Genomic DNA, 27,021 nt, shown 5'->3' on the forward strand with positions numbered 1-27,021 from the left:
ATCAAATTGAATTTGATGGTAAAATACCAAATTTGTAGGGCTTGTGGGACTCAGAAGAGTCCCACCTACATTTCAATTTTACCGATTCTGTAAAAATACCGGTCGGTAAATTTACCGAAATGGCCTGTTTCCTGCCCCCTACATCTCAAAAGCCAAATACCGGTCGGTAACAGCCGAATTCGGCCGTTACCGACCGGTATTTGGCTACCTACATCTGGCCCATAATCTTTTGGGCTCTGACAAAGAGACACAGACGGAGCTAGATTTACCTCAGAAGCAGATGAACAAGGCTCTGCAAACCCTTCAGGATAAGGCTAAAGACCTCGAAGCTCGTTCCCGGAGATCCAACATACGCATAACGGGCCTGCTGGAATCCACGCTAGTGGGAAAAATGGAGCTCTTTGTGGAAAAACTCCTTCATACTTTACTTGGGGCCGCCGACCTGCACCAGGCGCTTCGCCGCGGCATATCATAGCAAAGCTCCTGAACTACAGGGATCGGGACACAGCCTTGCGGATAGCGAGAGAGAAGCAAACCTTGCAGTACGAGGGTGCTGCGATCTTGCTTTACCCGGACTTTACAGCTCGGGTGAAGGAAGCTCGCGAACAATTACTCCCCTCAAGAAGCAACTGCGGGAACAGAATGTCGACTATGCCATGCTCTACCCGGCGAGGTTACGTGTTAACAGGCAAGACCACTCCAGGATCTTCACCGACCCCAAGGCGTTGCAGAAAGCACTGAAAGACTGGGCGAGGGAGAGAAGTCCAGAGCACGCTGTGGAGCAAGGAGCGACTGGTGGTAGTCTGGATGAGCAGGACTGATGTGTCTCCACAACATTCTGCCAGATAAGATGGGGACATATGAAGGGGGGCTCGCGAGAGATGGGGTTGGTGCATAGTTCGCTGCGGGATTGTTTCTTTAGAGTGCTGTGTTATTGCCTATTTTGGGACTGGGGATCTATCAGGTTGACTTTATTTTGTGCCTGGGTTGTGTGATTGGGGTTGGTTCGAACGATGCATCTTTTACATAGTAAGGGGGACTGGCTGAATCATAGGATCCTCTGTTTTCAGCAACTAGAATGTAAGATGGTGGACGGCAATGTGTAGTTAATCTACCGTAACCACATCCCTACACGGGCAGGCGACAACCGCCCACGTGTGTGCGCCGCATCTGGAGTCTAATTTCTTTAATTGCAATAAGTGGGCTGTTTGATGTGATTTTGTTATGATAATTTGGGGTTCTGTGGGGGGATTTCGCCAACGCACAGTTGGGTATAGCTTGCCGTGGGTGGGGGGAAGGGGGGAATTGAGACAGACACATTGCAGAGTTTTTTTGCAGCACTAGGTTTGGACGACCAAAGTTTCCTTTCAATATAGCCATGTGTACCAGCATCTACAGCATACTATTTATTTCCTACATGCATGATGCGTTGTAGCGAGCGGGATCTGGGTACAAATAATGTGTTGAGGGCCATGACCTGGAATGTTGAAGGCCTAAATGACCACAGAAAGCTAAGGAAGGTCGTAGCCTACTTGACAAGACACAGAATAGACATTGCCCCGTTACGAGAATCACACTTACCCCTAAATAGCACCATGTTTCGCAGCCGTAGTTTACTGGGAAACTCCCACAGGGTGGACTTTACCACCCATGCGCGGGGAGTGATTACCTAGGTGAATCCTACATCCCACCTCAAGCTACAATCCCTGGATACAAACCATGGGGGCAGATATGTGGTTTCTTGCTGCACAGGGAAGGGGTAAGACTTGATAGTGGTCAATATATATGGCCCTAACTATGATCATCCAGGGTTCTTCACCTCTCTTACAGATAAGATGCGGGTCTACGCAGGGAGACCTCCACTCTGGGGGGGAGACTTCAACTGTCCTTTGAACCAGACTCTAGATCGAACAGGTGGGCCAGAGCGGCGGGCTTCAGCAGCAGCTCGTGCCATTGAGGCAGCGATGACGCAATTCGATCTTATTGATGTTTGGCGACAACGCCATCCGAACCGTGGTGGGTACACACACTACTCAGCGTTCCATAATTTACATATGCGGATTGACTATTGGCTAGCCTCCTTGCACATCTCTATGGGAGTCCGGGAGTGCGCTGTGCACCCTCGTACCTACTCTGACCACTCCCCTGTACTTTTGGAGGTAGCTACCACAGGAGAAACGGATCCCACCTTTCACCTGGCGCTTCCCCCCATACTCGCTGCTGGATATAGCATTTAGGTCGGCAATGGCTGAAGCAATAGACACATTTTCTCCTGCAATATAAGCTCTGTGGATGCATTTGCTACGGTATAGGAAGCGTTTAAGGTTTACATTCGTGGAGTGGCTATGTCTAAACATTCTGGGGTGCTCAGGGCACTTTGCGGAAAATTAACTGAACTGGAGGGTTCCCTCAAGTTGTTAGAGCACCAGCTCCGGACACGGAACGGTTTAAAACTCTGTTGGCCAAATACCATGACACGGCAGACGCAGACCTGAAACACCTCGGCAAATACGCTTCAGCACGCTACAGCACGCGTGTACGATGAGGGGGAGCATCCGGGCACGGTCCTGGCTTCCCTCCTGAAGAAACATAGAGAAACTCTGGTGCTCTTTGAAATTAGACTCGAGCAGGGGAGGCAATAACTGGAGACACAGCGATAATAGAGCCGTTCCATCAGTATTACGCAACTCTGTGTCGCTCCCAGCACGATGGCGAGGACTCCGAAATATTAGACTATTTGACCCATGTGAAATTGCCATGGCTAACCAATGAGCATTGTGAATACCTTATGCATCCCCTGGAGAAGGAGGAAAATATTGCTGCTCTGGCAGGAATGAGGTCGGGGAGTGCCCCAGGAGTGGATGGTCGCTTTTTACAAAGAATTTCGAGACCTACTGGTCACACACTTGACCACTTTATTTGAAGATATGGTGGTAGGTGGTGTTATGCCACCATCGATGACGGAGGCATTCATAGTAGTAATATTGAAGCCGGACAAATCCCCCCTTGAATGTTCCTCGTACCGACCCTCTGGTTACTAAATGTGGATACGAAGATCTATGCCAAAATCCTCGCTACCCATCTGACACCGTTGATTCCGCATTTGGTTGCCCCGGAACAGGCAGGCTTTGTTCCAGGCAGGAACTTGACTTACAATTTAAGAACGGTCTTTGGGGTGATGCAGCACACTAGACAAGACTTGACGGTGGTGGCGGTCTTTCTCGATATGGAAAAGGCCTTCGATTCCGTCGAATGACAATTCATGAAAATTGTGCTGAGAAGAATGGGAATGGGCCCTATTTCACTTCAAATGATGGGAATCCTGTATAACTCGCCCATCGCTAGAATAAAAATCGGCTCTTTGGTTACAGGTCAGATACCTATTACGAGAGGTACCCGGCAGGGATGCCCTCTATCCCCGATTTTATATGCGCTAGTGGCCGTACCGTTGTCCTGCGCTTTCAGCGGATACCACAATCATAAGGGTATACGTTTTCCGCAGTATGGGCTCAGAGTTTCCACATATGCAGATGACACGCTTCTATACATTAGAGATCAGGACAATCACTTATCTCCTACCCTGAGGGAAGTAGTGAAGTTTGGTGCGCTCTCAGGTCTGAGACTCAACTGGGCGAAATCTCTGATCGTACCTCTTACCCCAGCTACTATCTCTTTTCAACCAGAATACCCACTGCAGTGGACAACAGAGACCGTCCGCTATCAGGGAATTAGGGTACATACTGACTTCAGAGGTGGTGTTCCGTGAAAATTTCGGGGTGGCTGTGAATAAATAGGGGGATGATATTGAAAAATGGATTCGGCTTCCGCTGTCCATAATAGGGAGAAATTCGATAACGAAAATGGTAATTCTCCTATGCTTGCTTTTCCTGTTCTCCAACATACCTATGGTCCTCCCGGGGGTTTTTTTCAGCACACTTACCAAGATGTTAATCAAACTTACGTGGGCTGGTAAACATGCCAGGGTTCGTTGGGATGTACTCACTCTCCCGTATAACCCGGGGGTGCTGGGAGCCCCAGATCTCGACTCATACTATAGGGCGGCACAAAGCGCGCACACTCATCAGTGGATTCATGGCACACCAGACACACTGCACTTACAGATAGAACGAGTAGCGACCTCCCCACTACAGTTACCTGCTTTGTTATTCTCATCTCCTGACCGTAGGACTGGGATCCTAGATACTATAAACGCAACAAGACATGCCTGCCACCACCTGCTGAAGTTACACACTGGTGCGATACTGTACTCCCCGATTGCTCCCCTGGAGTGGTGCCATTGGATTCCCTCTTGTAAGGACTTAGGCGCAACTAGAGCTCTCCGATCACTAGGAGCAACAACCATAGGAGATATGTTTCAGGATGGGAAGTTCAAAACATAGGAACAGCTTGAGGGACCAGATGCTACTGCTTTATTGCTGCACAAATTTCGGTTTCATAGAATGAGACATGCAATGGCAGACATATTAGGCAGTGATCTAGAGGAACCGCCCGAAGTTGTTCCACTCACATACAACATCAAAACTGGCTCCCCAATTAAAATTGTATCTAAAATCTACAAACTCACTCAGGGGTATAGGGAAAACATTTACACTAAGGCGAGACTCTCATGGCAACCAGACCTAGGTAGAGGACTAGATGACGCTACATGGAGCTATTACTGCGAGAACTTGAAACGGGTCTCGCTGAATGAGAGACACAGGCTTATCCATTTTAAATTCCTAAACAGGGTGTACTACATGCCAGAGAGACTATGTCGCTACGGACTGCGGGACACAGCTGAATGGGAGACACAGGCTTATCCATTTTAAATTCCTAAACAGGGTGTACTACATGCCGGAGAGACTATGTCGCTACGGACTGTGGGACACAGCTGCTGTGCTGAGCCCCGGGCAGATTTTTTCCATTTAGCTTGGCTATGTCCTGGGATTCATATTTTTTGGGGCCTTGTGTTTCAATACTTAAGCCAGATTGCAGACACGCACATCACGCCAAAACGCACACTGGCTCTATTAGGGTACTCTAAGCCACTCCCTAAATCAGTCCGCAGATTAGTAGACATGGGTATGCTAATAGCTAGATGGTGCATGGCAAAGCATTGGTTAAGAGGCCGGATCCCTACCATTGTTGAGTGGAGCAGGGATATGCTGTTCTGCAACACACAGGCTGAGACTTACAGCGAGCTTCTCCCCCCACGCATTCGGCCTAAAAACTTCTGGACTTTATAACAAAAACACCTGTCATCTAAAGCTGTGCCCTCTGGTTGTGAGGCTGGTGTTGGTGTACATGAGGAGGGGGCTGAACATGAACATTAGTAGGGGATAGAAAAGTGGCGGGAAAATGCGCTGTCTGGCTGCTATGTGCGGTCGAGGCGAGACTGAACTAGGCCCAACACTTCATGTATTCGGATAAGGATAGCCTATGCTACAACTCAAGACCCTGGCAATGATGCTAATTTTGGTGGTATAGGCGGATAATGAATAACACATGGTAGCCACGGCTCAAACTGAATGTATATTGATGTATCATGCTTGATTACTTGCTGGGCTATCCTAACACTATGCTGAAGCCATGTCTCTTTATTTTGTTGAAAACTTCAATAAAAGTTTATTTAAAAAATTTTTTTTAAAGGAGAGGGAAAAAGGCTGGATTTGCACTGATTGCTGTGTGGGCAGAGGTCCTTGTGAAAATAAGAAAAATAGGAGGAAATGTTATATAGATCACTTTTTTTAAGTAGTTCATTTCCATGCAATGCTGTGACCTAATAATGCACCATAGTACGTAATAGCTAAAAGGGGTTGTCTGAAAGCCATTTTGTATCTGTATGTTCACACAAGATAGGGAGTATTCCTTTGGTGACGTGAGGTTTGTAGGAGAGGTCTAAAAAAACAGCATCTCCACTGAAGTGAGGAGCCACTGCCCCACAGTCAGCAGGCACCAACCACAGTGTCCAGTTCACTGATCTGCTGACTACCAGGTTCATCAATGCAGCAGCCACCCTGGAGGAGGTCACCAAGCTCCAAGATATCAGATACATCTCCACACCAAGATTGGAGTAGCAGGAACTGCCCTGCACCAATACCCGGGGTACCAGCACCTTGCAGCAGCCAAGGCTTGTTCAGTGTCCAGCCCAGACACCAACACCGCCAAGATTAATCTTCTGACAAGGGGCGCCAGCACCAGAGAGGCCATCATCGAGAGTGTCCCTGCTGTCCTGTTTTGTCCCCATCTCCAGGTCGACCTAAAAGTAAGAGCCTCCAACACAAGCAACCCGCTGGATAAAACACTTCTGCACCCGAGCCCCACAGCCCGATTCCAAGCCTACCGGCAGTGCACCCAGGCCCCAGGGACCCTCAAGAACCGAGCCCCCCTCTGGGTTCCGATGGACTTCCCTCTGATAAGCCAACGGCTGCCGACCACACTACCACAAATTGAGCACTTTGGGAATGTTAAAGCAACCCACTTTACACTAATAAGGGATATCTGGACTCTCTCAACAGTGCAACTCATTTTTTTACACTATAGAGACAGACAGCTTCTTACAATATGGATATCATTCAAGGTAATAAAAGGCCCAGTTATTGAAAATTGAAATTTTTCTAGAGATTGACCACAAGTTGTGAATCTGTGACTAAGACATGTATATTCCCCCCTCATTCCTGTTATATACATTTTTGTAGATTCAGTCTAAAAAGCCTTTCAGTTAAACATACTTATAAGTTTGTTCGGGGTGGTGAACTCTGCTCCGCTCGTGGAGTTTGCGGAGTTTTCCGCACTCTGCATTACACGGAGCTCACGGAGTTCTGAAAAACTCTGCTTCGCGTAGCAGAGTTTTTATCCTCGTTCGCGATCGTCAACATCAAGTTGGCGTTCATGAGCCCGGAAAATCAACCTCCCAGCGAGATTTCTCAACGCGGGCGGTCAGATTTCTCATTGCGAGTGGTCACATATGCTTACAACCACTCACGTTGAGAAACTGCAGCTCAAGTAAAAAAATACTGAAGCGGCAGAAAGGAAGCAGCGCCCGCTTGCGCTGTGCATGGTGCCGTTGGCGATGATTGCACAGTGCGACAAGAATCTGGCACTGAAAATCATCGAGAACAGCATTTATCTAATGCACTCCGCCGCTTGAGGAGCTTTGCCTAGCATGGCAGAGTTTTTTTTGCACTTCGCGGAGTTCCGCGACTCTGCGAACTCTGCCCAGGCTTAAGAAATACATAAAAAAGTGAAGCTACAATAATGCAAAGTAAACAGGCAGCATGAAATGGCTTTAACTCGAGGCTCCAATATGCAAGCATACAAAACTGAGTGCACAAATAATTCCACTGAAATGAAAACTCAACGGTACAAACTGCAAAAAGCAATTTCATGGATTTGGACGGAACATACTGAGCACAGGATGTCATACTGCAAAATGAGTCACACAACATCACAGGAAAACACAATTTAAAACAAATACATGGGAAATTGCCAACAGCAAAAATGAAAAGAAGAAACATTTAGGGAAAAAGAAATTCTCCAACTGACAGCCAAGAATACACCATTAGACTGCAATCCTAAAATCCACAGGCAACGTAACAGCCAATGCAGGCACCTAATGCAGCTTCGTAAAGAAACAGAAATACAACTGCAACAAGGAAGAAAGGAAATGGGACACAAGAACACACCTTTTGCCACACTAAATGTCACAATAAGGGCCAGATTTATCATAGTGTTGCGTTCCAAGGGCAATGCAACACTAAAGTCAGAATTATAAATAAATCTGGATTAATGCGAAGGAAGCTCAAGTTGCTGCCTTGCGTTACTTTGCCCAAGGGAGGAGTTACATGGGTGGAGTGTGGGTGTTCCCACGCATCCACCATGAATTTTGGTGCATTCACAGATTTACCATTAGTAGTAGACCTGGGAATGCATTAAAAGGCTACATCTTCCCGGGGGCGGTGTAATGAGGAGAATTATCTTTATTTCTCCTCATTTTTTCCTCTTTTTACATGTATTGCATTCTGCAGCATGCACAGAAAAAGGTAAAAGCCTCAGAGGATTTGTTTGTGCAGGAAGATGTCCCTTCCTGCACAAAAAGAATCCAGCCTGCAACGCAGACACCCATGCAACATGACGCAAGAGAGCCTGTGTTTGCCCTAGGCAGCAAAATGTTTTGCAGCGCTAGGAAAGGACAGAAATGCACTGTGTAACAGTAAATACGGCGCATTCCTACCCTTTCACGCAGCGCAGCAAGATGGCTTACTGCGTTGGATGAATTTTTGATAAATATGGCCCTAAATGTACGCTAGCTGAGGACTGAACCACTTTTTGAATAGCAAGCAAACAAGGGACAAAATACGGCTGACACGAAGCCCATTTGCTCTCGTTATATATATGTATTAGAAAGTATTTTAAAAAAAGGCATCTGGCAACAGAAGCTGTAGGAGCCTAGACCTAAAAATGAAGCCTGAAAAATATCGACCACATGGTAATATTTACCTGTAAAGTATCAATATGTTATTAAATATCACACTATCACACACTTGTTCGCAATTATTCTGTGAGTAAATAGGATGGAAAGTGAAGTGAAAAGCATTTGGGGATTGGTAATATAAAATATTTTGCAGGTGTGTATCATTTTTATGGCTTGCATTTCAGCAGTCTGCATATTTACTCTATATAGTTGTAGTCAGCATTTTGGAGTCTATACGGGACATTGTTTACAAAAGGTTCAACCTATCAAACCATGCGAGGTAACAGGTTCCCAATGGCGCCTACATCACCGAGTGAGCAGGTCCAAAATATAAACACGATGAACAGGGAGGATGTAGGTCTTAATTCCCTGGAAGCTGGAGGGCACAGTAGGACAAGGCAAACTGTGGGTTTGCAAATATCGTGTGGGCCTTAAGACAAATTAAAATGAAATAGAATGAGATAATTTCGCTAGCTCTTACCCCTGAGGCGGAAAGCCGGGGGATAGCGTGTCACGATTTCGATCGTTTTTAAAACTTGTATCACTGTGAATTTTTACTTACTTTGTGGGGCTTTGTCTGGAATCTTTGGCGCTTTGTGTTAGCCTTATTTCCAGTGCTCTCCTCTCCCAGCCCAGCGCAGCAGATTACGTGCTGACGCTGCAGGAGAGGCTTGTTAGACCCGCCATACTGGAGGGAGGAAAGGGTAGCGGTCCAGTCGCTGGCCGCATCCTGCCCTCCCTGAGTATTTAAGCCACATTTTACCCAAGCGCGCTCACTAATTTTGCTAGCTCTTACCCCTGAGGCGGAAAGCCGGGGGATAGCGTGTCACGATTTCGATCGTTTTTAAAACTTGTATCACTGTGAATTTTTACTTACTTTGTGGGGCTTTCTCTGGAATCTTTGGCAACTGGGAGGGGGTGGTGGTTCAACCCCCCCCAGTGAGGTATTATGGTCGGACCATTTTCTAGTGGAGTTTACCATCCGTGGGGAGTCTAAACGACTGTCTAGTACTAAATTGCTGGCATGTAAACGTAGGCAATGGGGGAAAATTAAGCAGGATGAGCTAGAACTGGCTCTAAGAAGAGGCAGCCCTCCACTTAAAGATAATGTAGACGAAGCCTGGTCAGACTATGAAAAATGGCTGTCAGTAGCTTTAGATGAAACTGCCCCGTGGACTACCAAGACCCCAGCGAGGTGCTCGAAAACAGCTCAGTGGTTTAATGCTGACTTAAAAAAATTTAAAACGGAATGCAAAAAGTTGGAATGCATGTGGCGCAGTAAATATGATGACTCGGCTAGACTCAATTATAAAAAGAGTATAAAGAGTTATCATAAACTGATTAGATCCCTCGCAATCAGGATTTAGAGCGCTCCACTCGACTGAATCGTCCCTCCTTTTTCCACAGAGCTATTAAGGAGTAGAGTTGACGAGGGGAAGACAGCCGCGCTCCTTTTATTAGATCTGAGCGCGGCATTTGACACCGTCTCCCATCCCCTGTTACTTTCTCGTCTTAGCGAGGCTGGTATTGAGGGTCTGGCTCACGAGTGGATGCGTACATTCCTGGCGAATAGGCAATTCCAAGTTTGCTGTCCACCTTTTAAATCTAAGGTGCGTTCGCTCAAATATGGGGTGCCTCAGGGTTCCATTTTGAGCCCGACTTTGTTTAATCTATATATGGCGCCCCTGGCCAAGTTGGTTGCTACATACGGGGTTGAGATAGTGTCATATGCTGATGACACCCAGCTGGTAGTGACACTGTCTCAGCCCCCGGAAGAGGCTTCAGACAACTTTACAGCCTGTCTGAGCGGACTAGCGGGATGGATGAATACAAATTGTTTACGCCTCAACGCCAATAAAACTGAACTTCTGGTGTTGGGGAAATCCCAATCCCATTTGGTCGTCGGCATGGTGGCCCAAAGAACTTGCCACTGTTCCCAAACCATTAGAACAGGTTAAGAATTTAGGGGTCAAACTGGACGAGACTCTATCCTTTGAACATCACACTAGAGGGATAGCAGGGAAATGCTATGGGATCCTTAAGATCTTACGCAAGACCCTGGACTCGTTCCCTGCAGTTAGCAGGAAAACGCTAATTCATACCCTGGTGACGCCCCATCTCAACTATAGTAACGCTTTGTATCTAGGTCTGAGTAGGAAGGGTCTTCATAGGCTTCAATGCGTTCAAAACGCAGCAGCTAGACTGGCTCTTAACCTCCCTAGAATATCTTCAGGGAAACAAGCCTTAACGCGCCTCCACTGGCTCCCCATACGAGAGCGCATTATATTTAAAAGCATGTGTATAACCCATCGCATTGCTTATGATAGAGGTCCCGTATATCTTCAAAAATTGCTTACCAAGTACTACCCTAATCGTTATCTACGATCTCAGGGCCGTATGCTCTTTCAGGTGCCCAGAATCCAGCGGGCACGGATGGGTGGTAGGTCCTTCAGATCCTTGGCCAGCAAACAGTGGAAGGATCTCCCCATTGAGCTCCGGATGGAGCCATCTGAAGGAAATTTTAGACGCAAACTGAAAACTCACCTTTTTCCAAAACTCTGAGGTCCTGCGCCCTTTCCCTCTGCGGCCTTTTCGATGGGGCTCTGTGCTAGCAATTAGTTCTTAAGCACGTGACACACTATTGCCTAGTGTAACCAGGCGCTATATAAGAGGTATTATTATTATTATTATTATTATTATTTAACAGATAGGTTTATCATTGACAATTAAAGATTCGTTCAGGCAAGGTTGTGCAGATATACCATGTGTGAAGTAAATTGCGTGATAGTCGCCTATGCAAACTTTGAACAACAGAGAAAAGAAGAACACCGGGAAGTTATGCAGGCAGGGATGGACACAGAACAAGCATTGGAAATGCAATAGGTCTCGCATTAGAAAAGTTGGAGCTATTGGTTTTGTAAATGACAATTTTTTTTAATGTGTTGGTCTTGAAAATAGCCAAATTAATAGCTTTGTCATTTACAATGCCAATACTTTAAACTTTTCCAAATGTGACACCTATAGCATTTGTAATGCAACATGTTTTGTATGTACGTGACTTAGATGTATTCATCTAACAAAAGAACGAGTCTGTTTAAATTCAGCTACGTACTTGCTATAACGAGTAAAAGAATGGGTGTTGCATCTTACACCGTGCTGTGGTTCAAACACATGGGCTGGGTGCAGGGATCGGGCGCACACTTCCGTTTCCATTTGTCTTGAGAACGTGATGCTTGCATGCAGTTTCAGCGCCCACGTTTTAACTCTAGCAGCATTAGCGCGCTAGTGATTGCACCCAAACAAACCACCCCCAATCCTGTAACCTCCGAGGCGCTCTCCAAGTCCAAAGCGACTGACTGTAGTTTGTAATACGCACTTAACACTACTGGGCAAATAACGCAATGCTTAAACGAGTGTGCAACAATAAACTCATGGAAACAGCTATGTTAAAACTTGTAAGGTACAAAAATAATTTTATTAACCCCTTCACTGCAGCGGCTATTCCGACGCAGTGCTAAGGGGGTGGGGCGGAAGAGCGGCGGGCGCATGCTGGTAACGGAACCGCTCCGTCACCAGCGTCGGTTGCGCTGTGCTTATGACGGAGCGGTTCCGTCACGGCCCCGCCCGCTTAATAGAACGCTCAGCGCAGGCGCGGAATCCGCGCCGAGCAGGTGTGCCGAGCGGGCCGTGACAGAACCGCTCCGTCATCAGCACAGCGCGACCGCGGCTGATGACGGAGCGGTTCCGTCATCAGCAGGGGAGGGGTTAAAATAAACTGAAAAACGATTGTTAGTTGCAGTTTAGTTAAGAACATCCCACATCCGTGTGTATGTAACTCATGCTGCGCTTGGGCATGCTGTGGTGGGAGGCGGGAGGGGTCTGCAGGCACTGCCGAAGGCGCTGGGGCATGCTGTGGTGAGAGGCGGGAGGGGTCTGCAGGCACTGCCGATGGCGCTGGGGCATGCTGTGGTGGGAGGTGGGAGGGGTCTGCAGGCACTGCCGATTGCGCTGGGGCATGCTGTGGTGGGAGGCAGGAGGGGTCTGTAAGCACTGCCGATGGCGCTGGGGCATGCTGTGGTGGGAGGCGTCTGTAGGCATTGCCGATGGCGCTGGGGCAGGCTGTGGTGGGAGACGGGAGGGGTCTGTAGGCACTGCCGATGGCGCTGGGGCATGCTGTGGTGGGAGGCGGGAGGCGTCTGTAGGCATTGCCGATGGCGCTGGGGCAGGCTGTGGTGGGAGACGGTAGGGGTATGCAGGCACTGCCGATGGCGCTGGGGCAGGCTGTGGTGGGAGGCGGGAGACGTCTGTAGGCATTGCCGATGGCGCTGGGGCAGGCTGTGGTGGGAGACGGGAGGGGTCTGCAGGCACTGCCGATTGCGCTGGGGCATGCTGTGGTGGGAGGCGGGAGGGGTCTGTAAGCACTGCCGATGGAGCTGGGGCATGCTGTGGTGGGAGGCGTCTGTAGGCATTGCCGATGGCGCTGGGGCAGGCTGTGGTGGGAGACGGGAGGGGTCTGTAGGCACTGCCGATGGTGCTGGGGCATGCTGTGGTGGGAGGCGGGAGGCGTCTGTAGGCATTGCCGATGGCGCTGGGGCAGGCTGTGGTGGGAGACGGTAGGGGTATGCAGGCACTGCCGATGGCGCTGGGGCAGGCTGTGGTGGGAGGCGGGAGACGTCTGTAGGCATTGCCGATGGCGCTGGGGCAGGCTGTGGTGGGAGACGGGAGGGGTATGCAGGCACTGATGATGGCGCTGGGGCAGGCTGTGGTGGGAGGCGTCTGTAGGCATTGCCGATGGCGCTGGGGCAGGCTGTGGTGGGAGATGGGAGGGGTATGCAGGCACTGCCGATGGCGCTTGGGCAGGCTGTGGTGGGAGACGGGAGGAGTATGCAGGCATTGCCGATAGCACTTGGGCAGGCTGTGGTGGGAGGCGGCTGCAGGCACCGCAGATCTTCTGTAAATATTGGCGCTTGGGCAGGCTGTGGTGGGAGGCGGAAGGGGTCTGCAGGCACCGCCGATGGCGCTTGGGCAGGCTGTGGTGGGAGGCGGAAGGGGTCTGCAGGCACTGCCAAAATAGCTTCTTACGGATGAAAATATACAGAACTTACCAATACCATTTTTAGCTAAAAATAAAATTGGTGGTATTTTGGGGAGAAGTTTTGAAAAATAAGCCGCTAACGAATAACATTAAAAAACTAGGTGCATGGGGTGCAAAGTGCACACAGTGAAAGGACAAAAGGGTGGAAGGAAGTAATACGAGGATGTGGGGAAGGAGGCGCATACAAGGGAAATGGAGATGGGCAGGAGAAGGTAGCGGTCAGTGGCGAACAAGGAGCTAACAGAACAAGCATTAGCGGCCGTGAAATGAAAATCGGCCGCGAAATAATTAAAAAAAAACGGGAAAAAAACGCGAGTGTGACGCAAAATCGTACGTGAAATGAAAGAAAAACAAGTCGGATGGGGTGGGGGCGGGGGAGAAGGAGAGTGTGCAGCCTTTGATGAGTGAGTGGGGAGGGGGCAAGGGGGGAGGAGAAATGAGAGACACGGCCTGGCGGCCGTGAAAGTGAAAGCTCTTGGCATTGCTGTGGGGAGGGGGGAGGAGAAATGCGACACGGCCGAAAATCCTTTGATGCAGCAGGGGGGGCGGTGAAGCTGCTGGCGGCAGATGGCTGGCTTTCATGTGCATGTGTATTTTATGTCAATGCGCTTGCGCATTGAGCTTACTTTTCACGGGCACTACATGGAATCGCCCGATGGATAAGCTCTGGATAAGCCCCTATATTCTCGCAAGCTCAATGCGCAAGGATAGGAGAGCAGACAGATGATAAGGATTGAGAAAACGAGATAAAGATGGAGCAAGAAAATAAGTCAAGAAGTTTGAATGACAAAATAAATGACCAAATAAAGGAAGAACTACAGCCAGAAAGCAAAATAGAAACAACAAATGTAAGCAATAAATATATTAACTTTAAAGGGGATTTTAGAGTAACCTTGAATAAAATCTATCAAGGACATAAACAAGTACTAAACCAACAGCATCGGGGCAGAAAGTAATACAACCTGAAAATATCATTTTACACACACAGCCCACCCACCCCCACCACTTTTAGGAAATACACATCCCTTACATCCATGGTATTGAATACACACTCAGGAAACATACATTTACCACTATATTGAGAACATTAACTTACACCACCAGGACTAGTACAACAGTTAGAAATACCTGACCCCTCACACAAGTAGGAAACCAACTATAATCAAGACATAGCTAGTGTCTGCTCTCCACACACAGCCAGTTCCCACCCTCCCAATCCCATATGCTTAGAGTACCAGACTCTAGCAATACGCTACCTCTTGTCACCTGGTGCAAAGAATATCTATCCTTTTTGTTCAAAATTCAAGGAATATACTACCTTGGTAGCTAAAAGTGTGAACACATACCCTAAAATTAAAGAAACACCTAGCTTCTCCTCACTGTGTAGAACCCAAACCCTTCGTTTCATAACCCTCCCAGTAAACATCCAGTTGCCTCCTGGCTCCATATAAACCCGTCTTCTTGTGCCTCAAGACAGTTAAACCAGGGCCCTTTCTGCAAATAAGTATGAATCTAGGCATCTCCAACCCCGTTTAATGTAAAGAGAGTGGGTTGAGGCCCCCTCTGATCTTCTCACTGGAATAACCCAGGACTCCTTCCGAGCCAACAGGGTAGAGCTCACCATTGCAACTAACAAAATTAGATCAGCCTATTCTTACCCACTCTCGTGTTTACTAGTAGAAGCAATACCCTGTTACATCCTTTAGTGTAAAATCAACCTCCTATCATCTTCCCGCGATACCATTCATCTGCACTTACCCCACTCAGTGAGAACGATGGCCACTCTCTTGTAGATCCCGTTCAGCAGCTCAACATAGAGTGTGTGGGTAATGCTGGGAAGAAGAAGCCACACTGGGGCCAATACGCTCGAACTTGTCCCGTAAGAATTCTGAGCCCAGCGTTCCCAGTATAGAAACAACACCATTCCATCGACAGCAAGTCCCAGGAATGCGCAGACAGTGGGAGTCGAAGCCAGCAGCATCCGCATTTTACGCTTCCAGCTGGGGTAGTAGGGCTCTCGTCTTCCAGTAATGGGGTTTATCCCAAGCGGACCCCAGTACTGACCTCGAGGCCCTTCAAATTGGCTCTTGAGTTGCAGGGTCCCCCATCTGTAGGCAGCAGCAGCACTGTGACGTTTCCAGAGCTCCAATGTCACTGTGGACCAAATGACGCTGAAGATGGCAAACACGATATGTCTGTCCAGGAAGTCCAAGGAGAAAACATAATAGGCGACTCCAAACAGGGCCATGGGGACGAGGGATACACTGAAGAACCCAAGGAAACTGAAGTAGAAGGCGATGGAAACACCAAAGTATGCACAAACGGCATCTGAAAGCAGAAACATAATACTGTAAGTCAGAGGTCATCTTGAGCACCAAATTTGGACATTGTCTGCACAAGCGTCTCTGTGGGTGAATTTAAGCGCCCATGATTGACTTACCTGCGTCTGAAAGCACGCTCTTGCAGGTGGATTTAAAATCTTTTGTCCATGCATGGCAAAAGTTGATCGCCCCACTTTTGTTTGCGCACAGGGTGTACTCCCAATCGCATTTCCACACCTTGTGAAGGTGTACGGGCTATCCCACAAAAGTGGATTATTACACCCATTGATCACGTGCAGGATTCACCTACACTTTGTTGCAACTCGGGAGGCTATACTTCTAATTCAGTTCTCTCACCATATGCATGCTCACTGGCCAGACTGAGTTCATAGTCAATATGTGCACATGAAAAGGTCACCTGCAGTTTGGTTGTCACACATTGTGCGTGTTTAAAGCCTATAATTAAACTTGGGATATTTTACGTGCACACTGTAGGTACACATGGGTTGTAAAACCTATAGCAAGTGCACTTATACATGTTTTAGATGAACTCTGACTGAATATCTTGTGCATATGCACAGGCTCCACATATGCTTGGACTGTCACATTTTTCACATGTGCCCAGTTTAGACCGACACTTGACATTTATACACAGGCAACAAGTTCACTTGGAACAACACATTTGTCATGTGCATTGTACCTTTTCTTTTCTTTTTTTTTTTTAAGTCCTCATTTCCCACCATGGTTTCCAGTGTGACCACCGCCGGGATACGACAAAACTGTCACAGTTATAAACTGGCAGGGATTAGGTGAGACAGACAACCAATATCCTTCAGATATGACGTTTCCACAGGGATTAACACCAATGAAACCAGGAAAATCGTACCATAAAGGTTACGTACCCGTGGGGAGTACAGCCATTTGTTTCCGAATCTCCAGCTGGAATAGGGCTTTACGGGTTGGGTAAACCACAGCTGAGTAATCATCGGACCGGGAAAAAAAAAAAACTCGACCAATTCAATAGTTTCTGCATTGTACCTTTTCACCTGAATGTTACCACACAGGCAGAACCTTCAATTTGATTGCTAGTCCCTGCACTCTGGGCCATCCAACGGGCATTTTCTCTCCCCAAATTCTGCCGCCTTGCCCATGTGATGGTGTGCCCTCTCAGTCAAACCTTCACATATCTTTCTTTGACAAAGTTTATTTGGAGCATCGCAAATGGTTCATATTCCCTATTATGCGCAAACATAAATGGAGACAATGTCGTCCAGGCTTGTTCTTCTTACAAATGTTACCTGATCATTTTGCCTGTTATTGTGTTGCGTCTTTTTTATGCCTCTCTCTGTAGACTAGAGGGATTGCACCAATCGTATGAAATGAAAGATCAATTTTATCCTGTTCTCTTTTTATCAACTGCTTTGAACTTTTACATTTTATTTAACATATTCCATAAATTGATCATTTTACGTATGTTTGTACTTATATGATGTATTTTGAACTTGGATTGAATAAAGTAATTTGATGGTGATGATTGCTAGACAATGTACATGTGCACAGGTTCTAAAGGTCTATTCTCGATTTTACTGCACATGCTAAGGCTGCATTTATGCTTGGATTGTGACGTGATAGGCCATACCCAATTTGGACTGCCATATCTTTTGCACATGTACCTTCTACACGTACACATGGGTTTTACCACACATACACAGTTTATATCCAGAATCATTTGACTGCCCCATTTTGTGCATGTGTACCTTCTAATCTCACACATTTTTCCCCACAGGCTGCCACTTTTTGAGACAATCGCATCTTTTGTAAGTACCTGGATTCTCACATCTATTGCATGTAAACAGTCTACACCTTGCTTGGATTGCCACTTCTTGCCTGGGTGGAGTCCATATTTAATACAATGTAAGGAGATAAGCTGAATGCTTCAAAAAGTATCAACAACTGCTAAGAGCGGAGGAGGAGCTTGGCGGGCATCCGAGATGGCCGCGTGAGCACAGCGCTCCCCGGACCCCCGCCACTCCCGGCATGATATCCTGAACTTATCCTGACTTTTTACGAGGATTTGTAAAGAGGACACTGGGCTGATTGCCCTGGACTTTTTGGAATTCGATTTGGACCCGGGGTTCCGGAGTTACGTCTGTTCGAACTTTCGGGCTCCACTCTCGAGGTACGCCCGGGACTGGGTGAGGCTCAGTGGCCGTCTTGAAGTGGAACAACAACGGCAGGGAGATTCGACCTGTGGGTCCCCCTCTAAGTTTCGGTTTCGTTTCTGCCTCGGACTGAGACATCTGGCAGAGGAGCCTGGCCTGGGCAGCAGTCGGGGCACGGAACGGCTGTCGGGCCTTTGGCTAGCTTATTCTCCTATCTGTTGGCCCTTCTACTAGTGGTGTCCTAGCTGCGGTTCTTTGGTCCCGAGGCCCTATTTTCCTGTGGCCATTCCATCCAGCCTGGTTTATCACCTGGTGACGCAGTTCTGATATGGCGGGCAGAGGGGACCGAGAGACTCGAAAGACCAAGACGCCCCTGCGTGGGGGCCCGGTCCAGTCTAACGTGATGGACCGCTACACCCATTCCAAGGGGTCCCCCGGAGCCGCCCTGCCCGGAGCCAGTAATGCTGATCTCACTGTGGACGCGTCAACGGAGCCTTCTTTGCAGGACATCATGGGCGCCATTTCTGCTATGAAGGAGACGATAGGCCAACAATACGACGCTTTGGCCCACAAAATCGACACCGTGGCCATTGATGTCAACTTGATTCGTGCTGACCTGTCGAAAACCAATGAGAAGGTGAAGTCACTGGATCTTAAGTCATCCAGTCTCACGGAGGACGTTTCGGAGATACAGACGGAGGTCGGCAACCTTCGCAGGGTGAACGACTTCATGACCCGGCGCTTGGAGGACTTTGAGAACAGGGCACGTCGCTGTAATGTACGCGTGGTCGGAGTTCCGGAGAACCCAGAACCTCACTCTGTTGATCTCCTTGTTGAGGACTTGATCCAGAACCACCTCTCTCCGTCTGGTCTGACGAAGTTTTTCGCTGTTGAACGTGCCCATCGTGTTCCGGGGGGCAAGGGTAAACCAGGTGCCCCGCCGAGGCCTATTGTTGCAAAACTCTTCCATTATAGGGATCGGGCCGCTATCCTGCAAGCATCGCGTGTGAAGGGCCCGGTGGCCTTTGAGAACGCCACGGTGAACTTCTATCCGGACTTTTCTCAACAGGTCCAGAGACAGCGTATGGGCTTCCGTGATGTCAAGAAACGTCTCCGAGACATGGGGCTTCGCTACGCCATGCTTTTTCCGACCAGGCTGCGCGTTGAGTACAACGACCGAACCTTCTTCTTTGATCGGCCTGATTCTGTAAATGACTGGATGGACTCTCTGCCTGATCGATCTCCTGAGACTGAGTCCGCCGCCCACCCGGGTGGTGCTGAGGGTGGTGTGGAGAGCTGAACAATCCGCCTACGCCTGGGCCCTCGAATAGAGTAAACTCCTCAGGGATTTAATGCCTCAGTGCCTCTGCTGTTTGTGTATTCTCCTCATTATCTGTCTTACTCGGGGTGGCGGGTGGGCCGGAGCCTTTCCTCCTCCGGGGTTCTTTTTGTAGATGGGGGTTCTTGGGCGACAGGCACACTGCATGTTGGGGTGGCTATTTAGCATTTTGCAGGGGTGCAGGGTGGGGGGTGTTTTCTTGATTGTTGGGGGGTGGGTGGTTGGGATGTTCGATGTTTTTGTGTTATGTTTTCAAGGCGAATCAATCTGGTTTCTGCTCCTTTTTATGTCATGCTCATTGCGGGGGGGTTTCGGGGTTGCTGAGTGGGATAGGGGGTAGCGGGTTGAGGCTTGTTTCGTGGAATGTTAATGGTCTGGGAGATCGCATTAAGCGGAGTGTGGTGTTGAAATGTCTACGCCGTTTATCTCCCGATATTGTTTTCTTGCAGGAAACTCATTTGGTGGGCAATACTTGTCGTGCGATGAATAGGTGGGGGTATCGCCTTGCTGCACAATCGGGGTTTACCACGGGTTCCAGGGGGGTGGGTATCCTTGTTCGGGCTTCCCTCCCCCTAGCTATTGATGATGTGATCCTTGATGATCGGGGGCGTTATGCTGTCCTCGTGGGTCGCTATGAAGGTCGTACCCTCTCCTTGTTTACTGTGTATGTGCCCCCCGGCCTACAGACTTCTACCTTTGCCGATTTGGGCCGTGTGTTGTTGGACCTTCCTGATAGTACTCTTTTTCTTGCAGGCGATTTTAATTCTGTGATCTCCGGTCTACAAGATCGCTACCCCCCTAGGGATACTCCTTTAGCCCAACAGTGGTTAGGTGGGTTTTTGGATACGTTTGGTTTGGTGGATTGCTGGAGGCTCCTGCATCCTACCCAGCTTCAATACACTTTCCATTCGGGGGCCCACGGGAGTCTGTCTAGACTGGATTATTTCCTGATGCCCGCGGCGCAGACGCCGGCGGTGCGTGAGATCAGACACCTCCCCCGGGGCATCTCCGATCATTCTCCGCTCTGGCTTTGTTTTGAGTTAGGGGTGGAGGCGGTGGGCCGAGTGGCTCCAATTAACCCCTGGTATATTGCCTCCCCTGAGATCCGAACCCTTTTGACTAAGTCTTTAGACGCTTACTTTTTGGACAACGAGGGGTCGGTTTCCTCGGCGGTATCCCTGTGGGAGGCCTTTAAAACAGTGATTCGTGGGCAGGCCCTTTCTCTAATTGCTGAATCCAAGAAGGCTAGAAATCGGGAGGTGGTGGAACTTGAGATAGAGATTGCGGAGAGGGAGACCGACTTAGAGTCTGAGATCACCTCTGCTAAACTCCACGCCCTGGGTCTGAAACAATTTGCTTATAAATCCTTGGTCACAGATGCGGCTAGACTGATGTTCCGGGAACAGCAGGGTCGTCTGTATGATGTGGGGGACAAAGCGGGTAAATTGTTGGCATGGTTGGATAAGAAAGAGAGAGCGAATCGTGTGGTGCCTGTGATTCAGTCGTCGAATGGTGTCGGAGTGACAGACCCGGTTGGAATAGTTGAATGTTTTGCTGAGTATTTTCGTGTGGTGTATACCCCTGTGTCTGGACGAGATGTGGCTGACTCTCGCCTTTTGTTGCGCGATATAGCTTTGCCCAGTGTTTCCGATCTGGACCGTGTCTCGTTGGAGTCCCCTTTTACTACGGATGAAATAGCGACTGCCATTCGTTCGCTCCGTTCGGGCAAGGCATTGGGCCCGAATGGGTTGCCAGTTGAGCTGTACAAGCTACGCCCTGATAAGGTAGCGCCCTATCTTCGTGCCATGTTTTTGGAGTCCCGGGAGCGGGGTATTCTCCCGTATGACCAGCGTCTTGCCACGATAGTCGTAATTCCCAAGGACGGGAAACCGTGGGACCTTTGTTCGTCTTATAGGCCCATTTCCCTGTTAAATGTTGAGCCTAAGGTCCTGGCTAAGCTCCTGGCAACCCGCCTGCTGACGGTCATTAGCGACTTGGTTCATCCGGATCAGTCCGGATTTATCCCGCATCGCAACACGGCTCTTAACCTACGTCGTCTTCACGGCGCTGTTGCGAGGGCGGGGCTTCTGACGGGGCCGGCCATTTTGGCCTCGTTAGATGCCTCGATGGCTTTTGACACGGTTGAGTGGCCCTATCTTTGGGCAGCTCTCGAAAAATTTGGTTTTGGACCTGAATTTATTGGATGGGTGAAGTTGTTGTATGTGGAACCCTTAGCGCAAGTGGTGGTGAACGGTAGAGTTTCTGTCCCCTTTAGCCTTGGTAGAGGGACCCGTCAGGGTTGCCCCCTGTCTCCATTGCTTTTCGCACTGGGCTTGGAACCGTTAGCTGCGTGGCTTCGATGGGAACCCTCTCTCAAAGGGATCCGTTGGTCACCGGACTTTGACGACATTCTTCTTTATTTGACATCCCCGGGTAAATCTTTGAACGTCTTATTTGATGTTCTTACTTCGTTCGGTGCTAACTCGGGCCTTGTTATTAATTGGGCTAAGTCCTGTGTGTATGTTCTCTCGGGTGTTTTGCCCTCTTTGCCGGCCAGATTCCCTATCCAGGTGGTCCAGTCTGGCTTCAAGTATTTAGGGATTTTTATTACCCGAGATTCCTCCCTCCGGTTTGAGCGTAATCTCCTCCCCCCGCTTCTTAGATTGCGACTGGATGTGGCCCGTTGGCGTAAGCTGCCCCTGTCTCCTCTGGGTAGGGCTGCTCTTTTTAAAATGATGTCTTTGCCGCGGTTCCTCTACGCCCTTCAGAACTCTTTTGACGATGTTCCTGCTACTTATTTCAGAGAAATCGAGAGTCTGCAAAGACAATTGATTTGGGATGGGCGTCCACGTATAGCCCTTGCGAAACTTACTATCCCTTGGTACGACGGGGGCATGGCACTCCCCGATATCAAGAGGTACTACTGGGCAGCCCAGCTATCGGCCATTAACCATGCGATGTACTCGCCGGGTCGCGATCCGGCGTTTGAGATGGATAAGCTCCAGTTGCCGGGAGGGGACTTTAATAGAGCGCTATACTCCAGATCGGCCGGGCGCCATCTTGTGGGCCCGACCAGGGCAGCGGTCACCGTGTGGCGCGCAGCGAATGTGAGTTTGGGCTGGGAGAATCGGCTGACGCTGGCGACTCCGCTTTATGCTTCTGAACGCTTGGGATGTCTCTGGTCTTCTAAGGGCTTTGACCGCTGGGATGTGATTGGGATTTGTAGAGTGGGTGACGTTTGTGTGAATGGTCGCGTGGAGTCATTCCAGGCCCTTAAGGCAGAATACGACTTGAGTGATAGAGAGTTTTTCCGGTATCTGCAAGTCCGACATGCATTGGCCTCGGTTCTGACTCCTGATCTGGCCCTGCCCGAGTCTTCCCCCCTTGAAGATCGTATACTAGATGGACACTTGCCCGACAGCATCATCTCTCTCATCTACAAGAAGCTGATTCATAATCGCGCTGATTTGTTGGTCCGACTCCGAGAGATGTGGGTAGGTGATGGATTGGAATTAGATGACGAGGACTGGCAGTCGGCACTCTCCTCCCCGAAGGAGGTCGCCATTCCCGCCCGTCTTCGTTTGGTGCAACTTAAGATCCTCCACCGGGTGTATGTGACTGGTCCGCGTCTGGTCGTGATGGGTTTTTCCCCGGATGGCTTGTGTAAGCGTGGCTGTGGGATGAGCGCTACCTTTATGCACATACTTTGGGAGTGTCCTGTGGTGGCAGCTTATTGGGTGGATGTGCTTGAGTTGATGACTGTGGTGACTGGTGTTGACCTGCGGCCTGAAGCCCGTCGATGTCTGCTGAATGTATGGGAACCCTCCGATTACTCTGTGGCCCAGACTAGATGGGCGACCCTGGGTTACATGGTCGCGAAGCGTGACATTGCGCAACTCTGGGGCTCATCCCGGCCTCCTGATGTTTCAGTGTGGGAGGACAACATGGACTGGTCCATGTTCCGTGAGAAGACAGTCTACGTGGCTAGGGGCAGGCCGGGGGCGTGGACGAAAATTTGGGGTCAATGGAATGCATACCGTGGAGAAATTTGTACCCCTCCCTTGGTTGCCACCTCCGATGTTACCCTGTCTCCTTAGGCTGACGTTCCCGAAATTTTTCCCTCTGTTCTAGGATTTTCCTGTCCTCCCTGCTTCCCCCCCCCTCACGGCCTTCCCGACTCTCATTGATGTGTTTTTGTTCTCCTGTTTCGTGACCTCCCCCTCTGCTAATTGGGCTGACTCGATTATTGCACTCGCCTTATGTTTGTGTTGGTTATTTTTATGTTTTATATAGAAAATTGTTGTATCCTGTTCTATGTCTGTAGCAATTTCGTTCTACGATTTGGCCTGACCTAGGAAATGATTGTTTCTTTCATGTGTCGTACTATGCGACTTAGCGGCCAGCCCGTGTGGTTGTGGGCCCATCTATGTAATTTTATGTGATTGCTCAATAAAAGTTTTTAACCAAAAAAAAAAAAAACAACTGCTAAGAGCGGATTCAAGTCTGTCATTTCAGAAATGGCCTGGCCTGGAAGTTCTGGCTTGTCTGCTCCTTTACAGCAGGACCAACACTGCTATGCATAGGGTTGCTCCCCTTCTAGAAATGCCCCCAATTGGGCACGAAAACAAATGATGGACTAGAATAAAGCACAGCATGACTGCCAGTGACCGAAACGTATGTGTGCATTCCACCCAGTGACTTGCGCTGTTCCAGTGTGATGTTATAAGTACGATAGGTTTGCTCAAACCTTTGCACCTTGCTTGCTGCGCATCAGAATTCAAGGCGCATCCCACTGATGAGGTTCAACGACCCTAGAATCGGTCTGGACTTCCTGGTACTCCCGTTCAGATGGGGCGGACTTGATAGCTCCCTCTGGACAGTTCTACGGGACCAGGTCCAAGGCTGGTTTTCATAGGGTTGCTTTCCCTCTGGAGTGACAGAGTGGGCACACATGACTGGATATGGATGGTTGCCAGTGGCTGATACATTTGCTAGCATTGCCATCACCTTTTGTTCTTTTTATGGTATATCATGAAACTAATATGCATAAGCATGAGCATTGGCTGTACCTCTACTTTCATTGTCATACTTTCTACGTGTGCACTTTTCACTTCCATTCTATCTTCAAGGGTAGGTATTGATCTATAACAAGTCTTCAGTGGTGTCTTAGAATATGTTGCTGTCTAGCAAACAGTCAATTTCAGAACCATCAGCATGTTATTAATTGTACAACCGTCACGTTCAACTGCTCTTACAGGATCTAAAGGTTGTTCGGACCCATTAGAGCGCGGACTGTGTGCCTGTACTGTGAACAAGCCCCACCAATCAGACAAATCGATGCCACATTCGCTCACCAATGGGCTGGCTGTATAGATGTAACCCTTTATACCACTCCTGAGTGAGAGGCCGCAACTGCTGTTCATCATGAACGGGGTAGAACTTCTTAATAATGCCACACTTCCGAAGACATCGAACTAATAAGGGTAGAAAAAGAAAGAGAAAAATGTGACAACAGTCCATGGGCAGAGATTGAATTTGTTCCTATGCTGAAAAACCGTTTATGAGTGACGGAGATCGGTGCTCTTGAGGGTTAAGACCCTACGCATTCCTGGCACTTGTATATTACTGACGCTTAAAGATATAGTTATCGCAAATATGTGTGCTGTGAAAACTGGCTTTGGGTAAAAATGGCATACAAGCAGAACAAGGTCCACTAATTACACTTTGGTGCTTAACATGCAACAGGCTAGCTTTATCCAAGACTCCAAATAGAGAATCTTGCTGATGTCCAACTAGCTGTATAAATTGGCAATGGTAAAGGTAAGCTTGTAGGAAAAGGCAAATTGGGTTCAGGATAGCCTCTTTAAGCACAGACAGGCCACTTGGAAGTCTATGGAAGTGGTGAAGCCGTATGTAAGAGACTACGGTCTGATTCAGACGACAGCCAGGATCGCCCCATATTTATTATTTGTGCAGAATGTGTATGAACACAACTTACTTACTCGATTTAGGGTAGGGATGATACGTTAGTTTTTGTGTTTTCCCTTAGGGCAATGCTCCCCAGAAGATATTTGTATTTTCCCGTGTGATGAACAATAGAATAAGACCTTATTGCACTTTGTTTTCATTTGTAATTATTATTTCCCTTGCACTAGAAAATGTGTATTGCCCCTGCTGCGCAGACAAAAATTTACTCTTTCTACAGCAACTAAACGATCAAGATACCTGTTATATGGTTGGCTGCTTCTTGAGGTGTATCCTACATGTGAGAAAGGCAAACGTTATTACAAATAACGTTTGCTCATTTACATCTGTACTATATGTCTAGGCCTTTATGATGTTTTGCTGCAATTTTATTATGTATTATAATGGTTTATATTTCAAGGTTGGATTTTTAATTATGGTCTTTTGCTTGGTACGCATTTCCTTTTATTGATGTATTTTAAACATTTAAATATTTGAGTGTTTTAAATTAATTGTTTATGTGTTATATTATGCTTGTCTGTTATGATCATCTGTGAAATGATCGAATAAAGCTTACCTGGCAAAGTGGGAGGTATGAGTCAAGTAGGAAGATAATATCACAAACAGCTTACATGAAATGGGTCTGTGCCAACATTTGAAGTGCTGCGGGTATACATCACTCCTGAGCAGACGCATGACCATTAAAGACATGGATCTTAGCTTTGGAGACATTTAGTTTTAAGGATTTTTGAAATTGAATAATTGGTATCAAGCAAGTTATGAGGGTGTAGTGTAGAGCAGTGTTTATCCAGCCATAGCTCCATTTAGGTATTGTCCTTGCAGGTGTACAAAGAAGAAATAAATATGGTGACAACCATCAAAATCTGTCTGTAGAGATAGAATAAAATGAAATCATTGCAGGAGTCCATCACTGGAGCTTGAGTTAACTTTATAAGTCAAGAGGTTTTCAAGTTGAGGAAGATTTTCCAAAGGAGCGATAACTGAAAATCTGCTCTTTTGACTCCGTTGGTTTTAGGGTTGAAGCTGATGTTCGATTAAAAAATAACTACAAGGGTTTTTACCCATTGTAGAGGATCAGTGGAGGGCTCAGACAACCCGGGCAATTAAACCAACTGCTGTGACTCAAGGCCAGCACCTCCTACAATTAATACTTACGCTGTTGCCCCATTCAAAGACAAGTAACTATCCTTCATCCAGTGGTGGATCTGATCAAGGCATTCTGGGCACATGTGCTTACTTGGTGTTCTCCTAATCAATATAAATCTGGATTTCATCACTATTTATTTACAACACTTTACTTGCTACAGCTCAAGTAGATAAATCAGTGGGAGCATATAGATATTGAGCGGGGGGGGGCAGAAAAAAACCCTGAGGCACTCCAAACTACATTTTCCAAGAGAATGATACACAGGGCCATCTTCCTGTGTGGTGGGCTTCCAATTATGATCGAAAGATCAAATCGCTTCATTTGTTATTCCAATAAAACCCTCAGCATCACTCTTGAAATATGATCTTCTAGGGAGTCATTCTCTCAGGCCACAAAGTCATTCTGTTTCACCTAAATTTAGAGAGTGACCAGTTTCTGGGATTCAGTTTTGGACTTATCTGATCTCCTTAAGAACAGGTAGATCTGTACTGCTGTTGTG

At 48.1% G+C, this 27,021-nt stretch overlaps 1 protein-coding gene across 4 annotated transcripts in view; it reads right to left on the reverse strand.

The window, feature by feature from the left end:
- The window catches only part of LOC144799917 (anoctamin-10-like), a 394,459-nt gene that overhangs the window by 255,443 nt on the left and 111,995 nt on the right, over positions 1 to 27,021 (reverse strand). For 2 of the 4 annotated variants that reach the window (XM_078671537.1, XM_078671536.1), the window contains exons 5-6: positions 24,745 to 24,864; positions 15,327 to 15,896 (exon numbers count right to left, since the gene is read on the reverse strand). The exons of 1 other annotated variant lie outside the window; for it this stretch is intronic. In XM_078671537.1, coding sequence (XP_078527663.1) covers positions 15,327 to 15,896; positions 24,745 to 24,864 — 690 coding nt within the window. The remainder of the gene's footprint in view (positions 1 to 15,326; positions 15,897 to 24,744; positions 24,865 to 27,021) is intronic. One more of the 4 variants, XM_078671538.1, reaches the window with a different exon arrangement.

This window comes from Lissotriton helveticus, chromosome 12, assembly GCF_964261635.1.
Source record: "Lissotriton helveticus chromosome 12, aLisHel1.1, whole genome shotgun sequence".
NCBI classification, from domain to species: domain Eukaryota; kingdom Metazoa; phylum Chordata; class Amphibia; order Caudata; family Salamandridae; genus Lissotriton; species Lissotriton helveticus.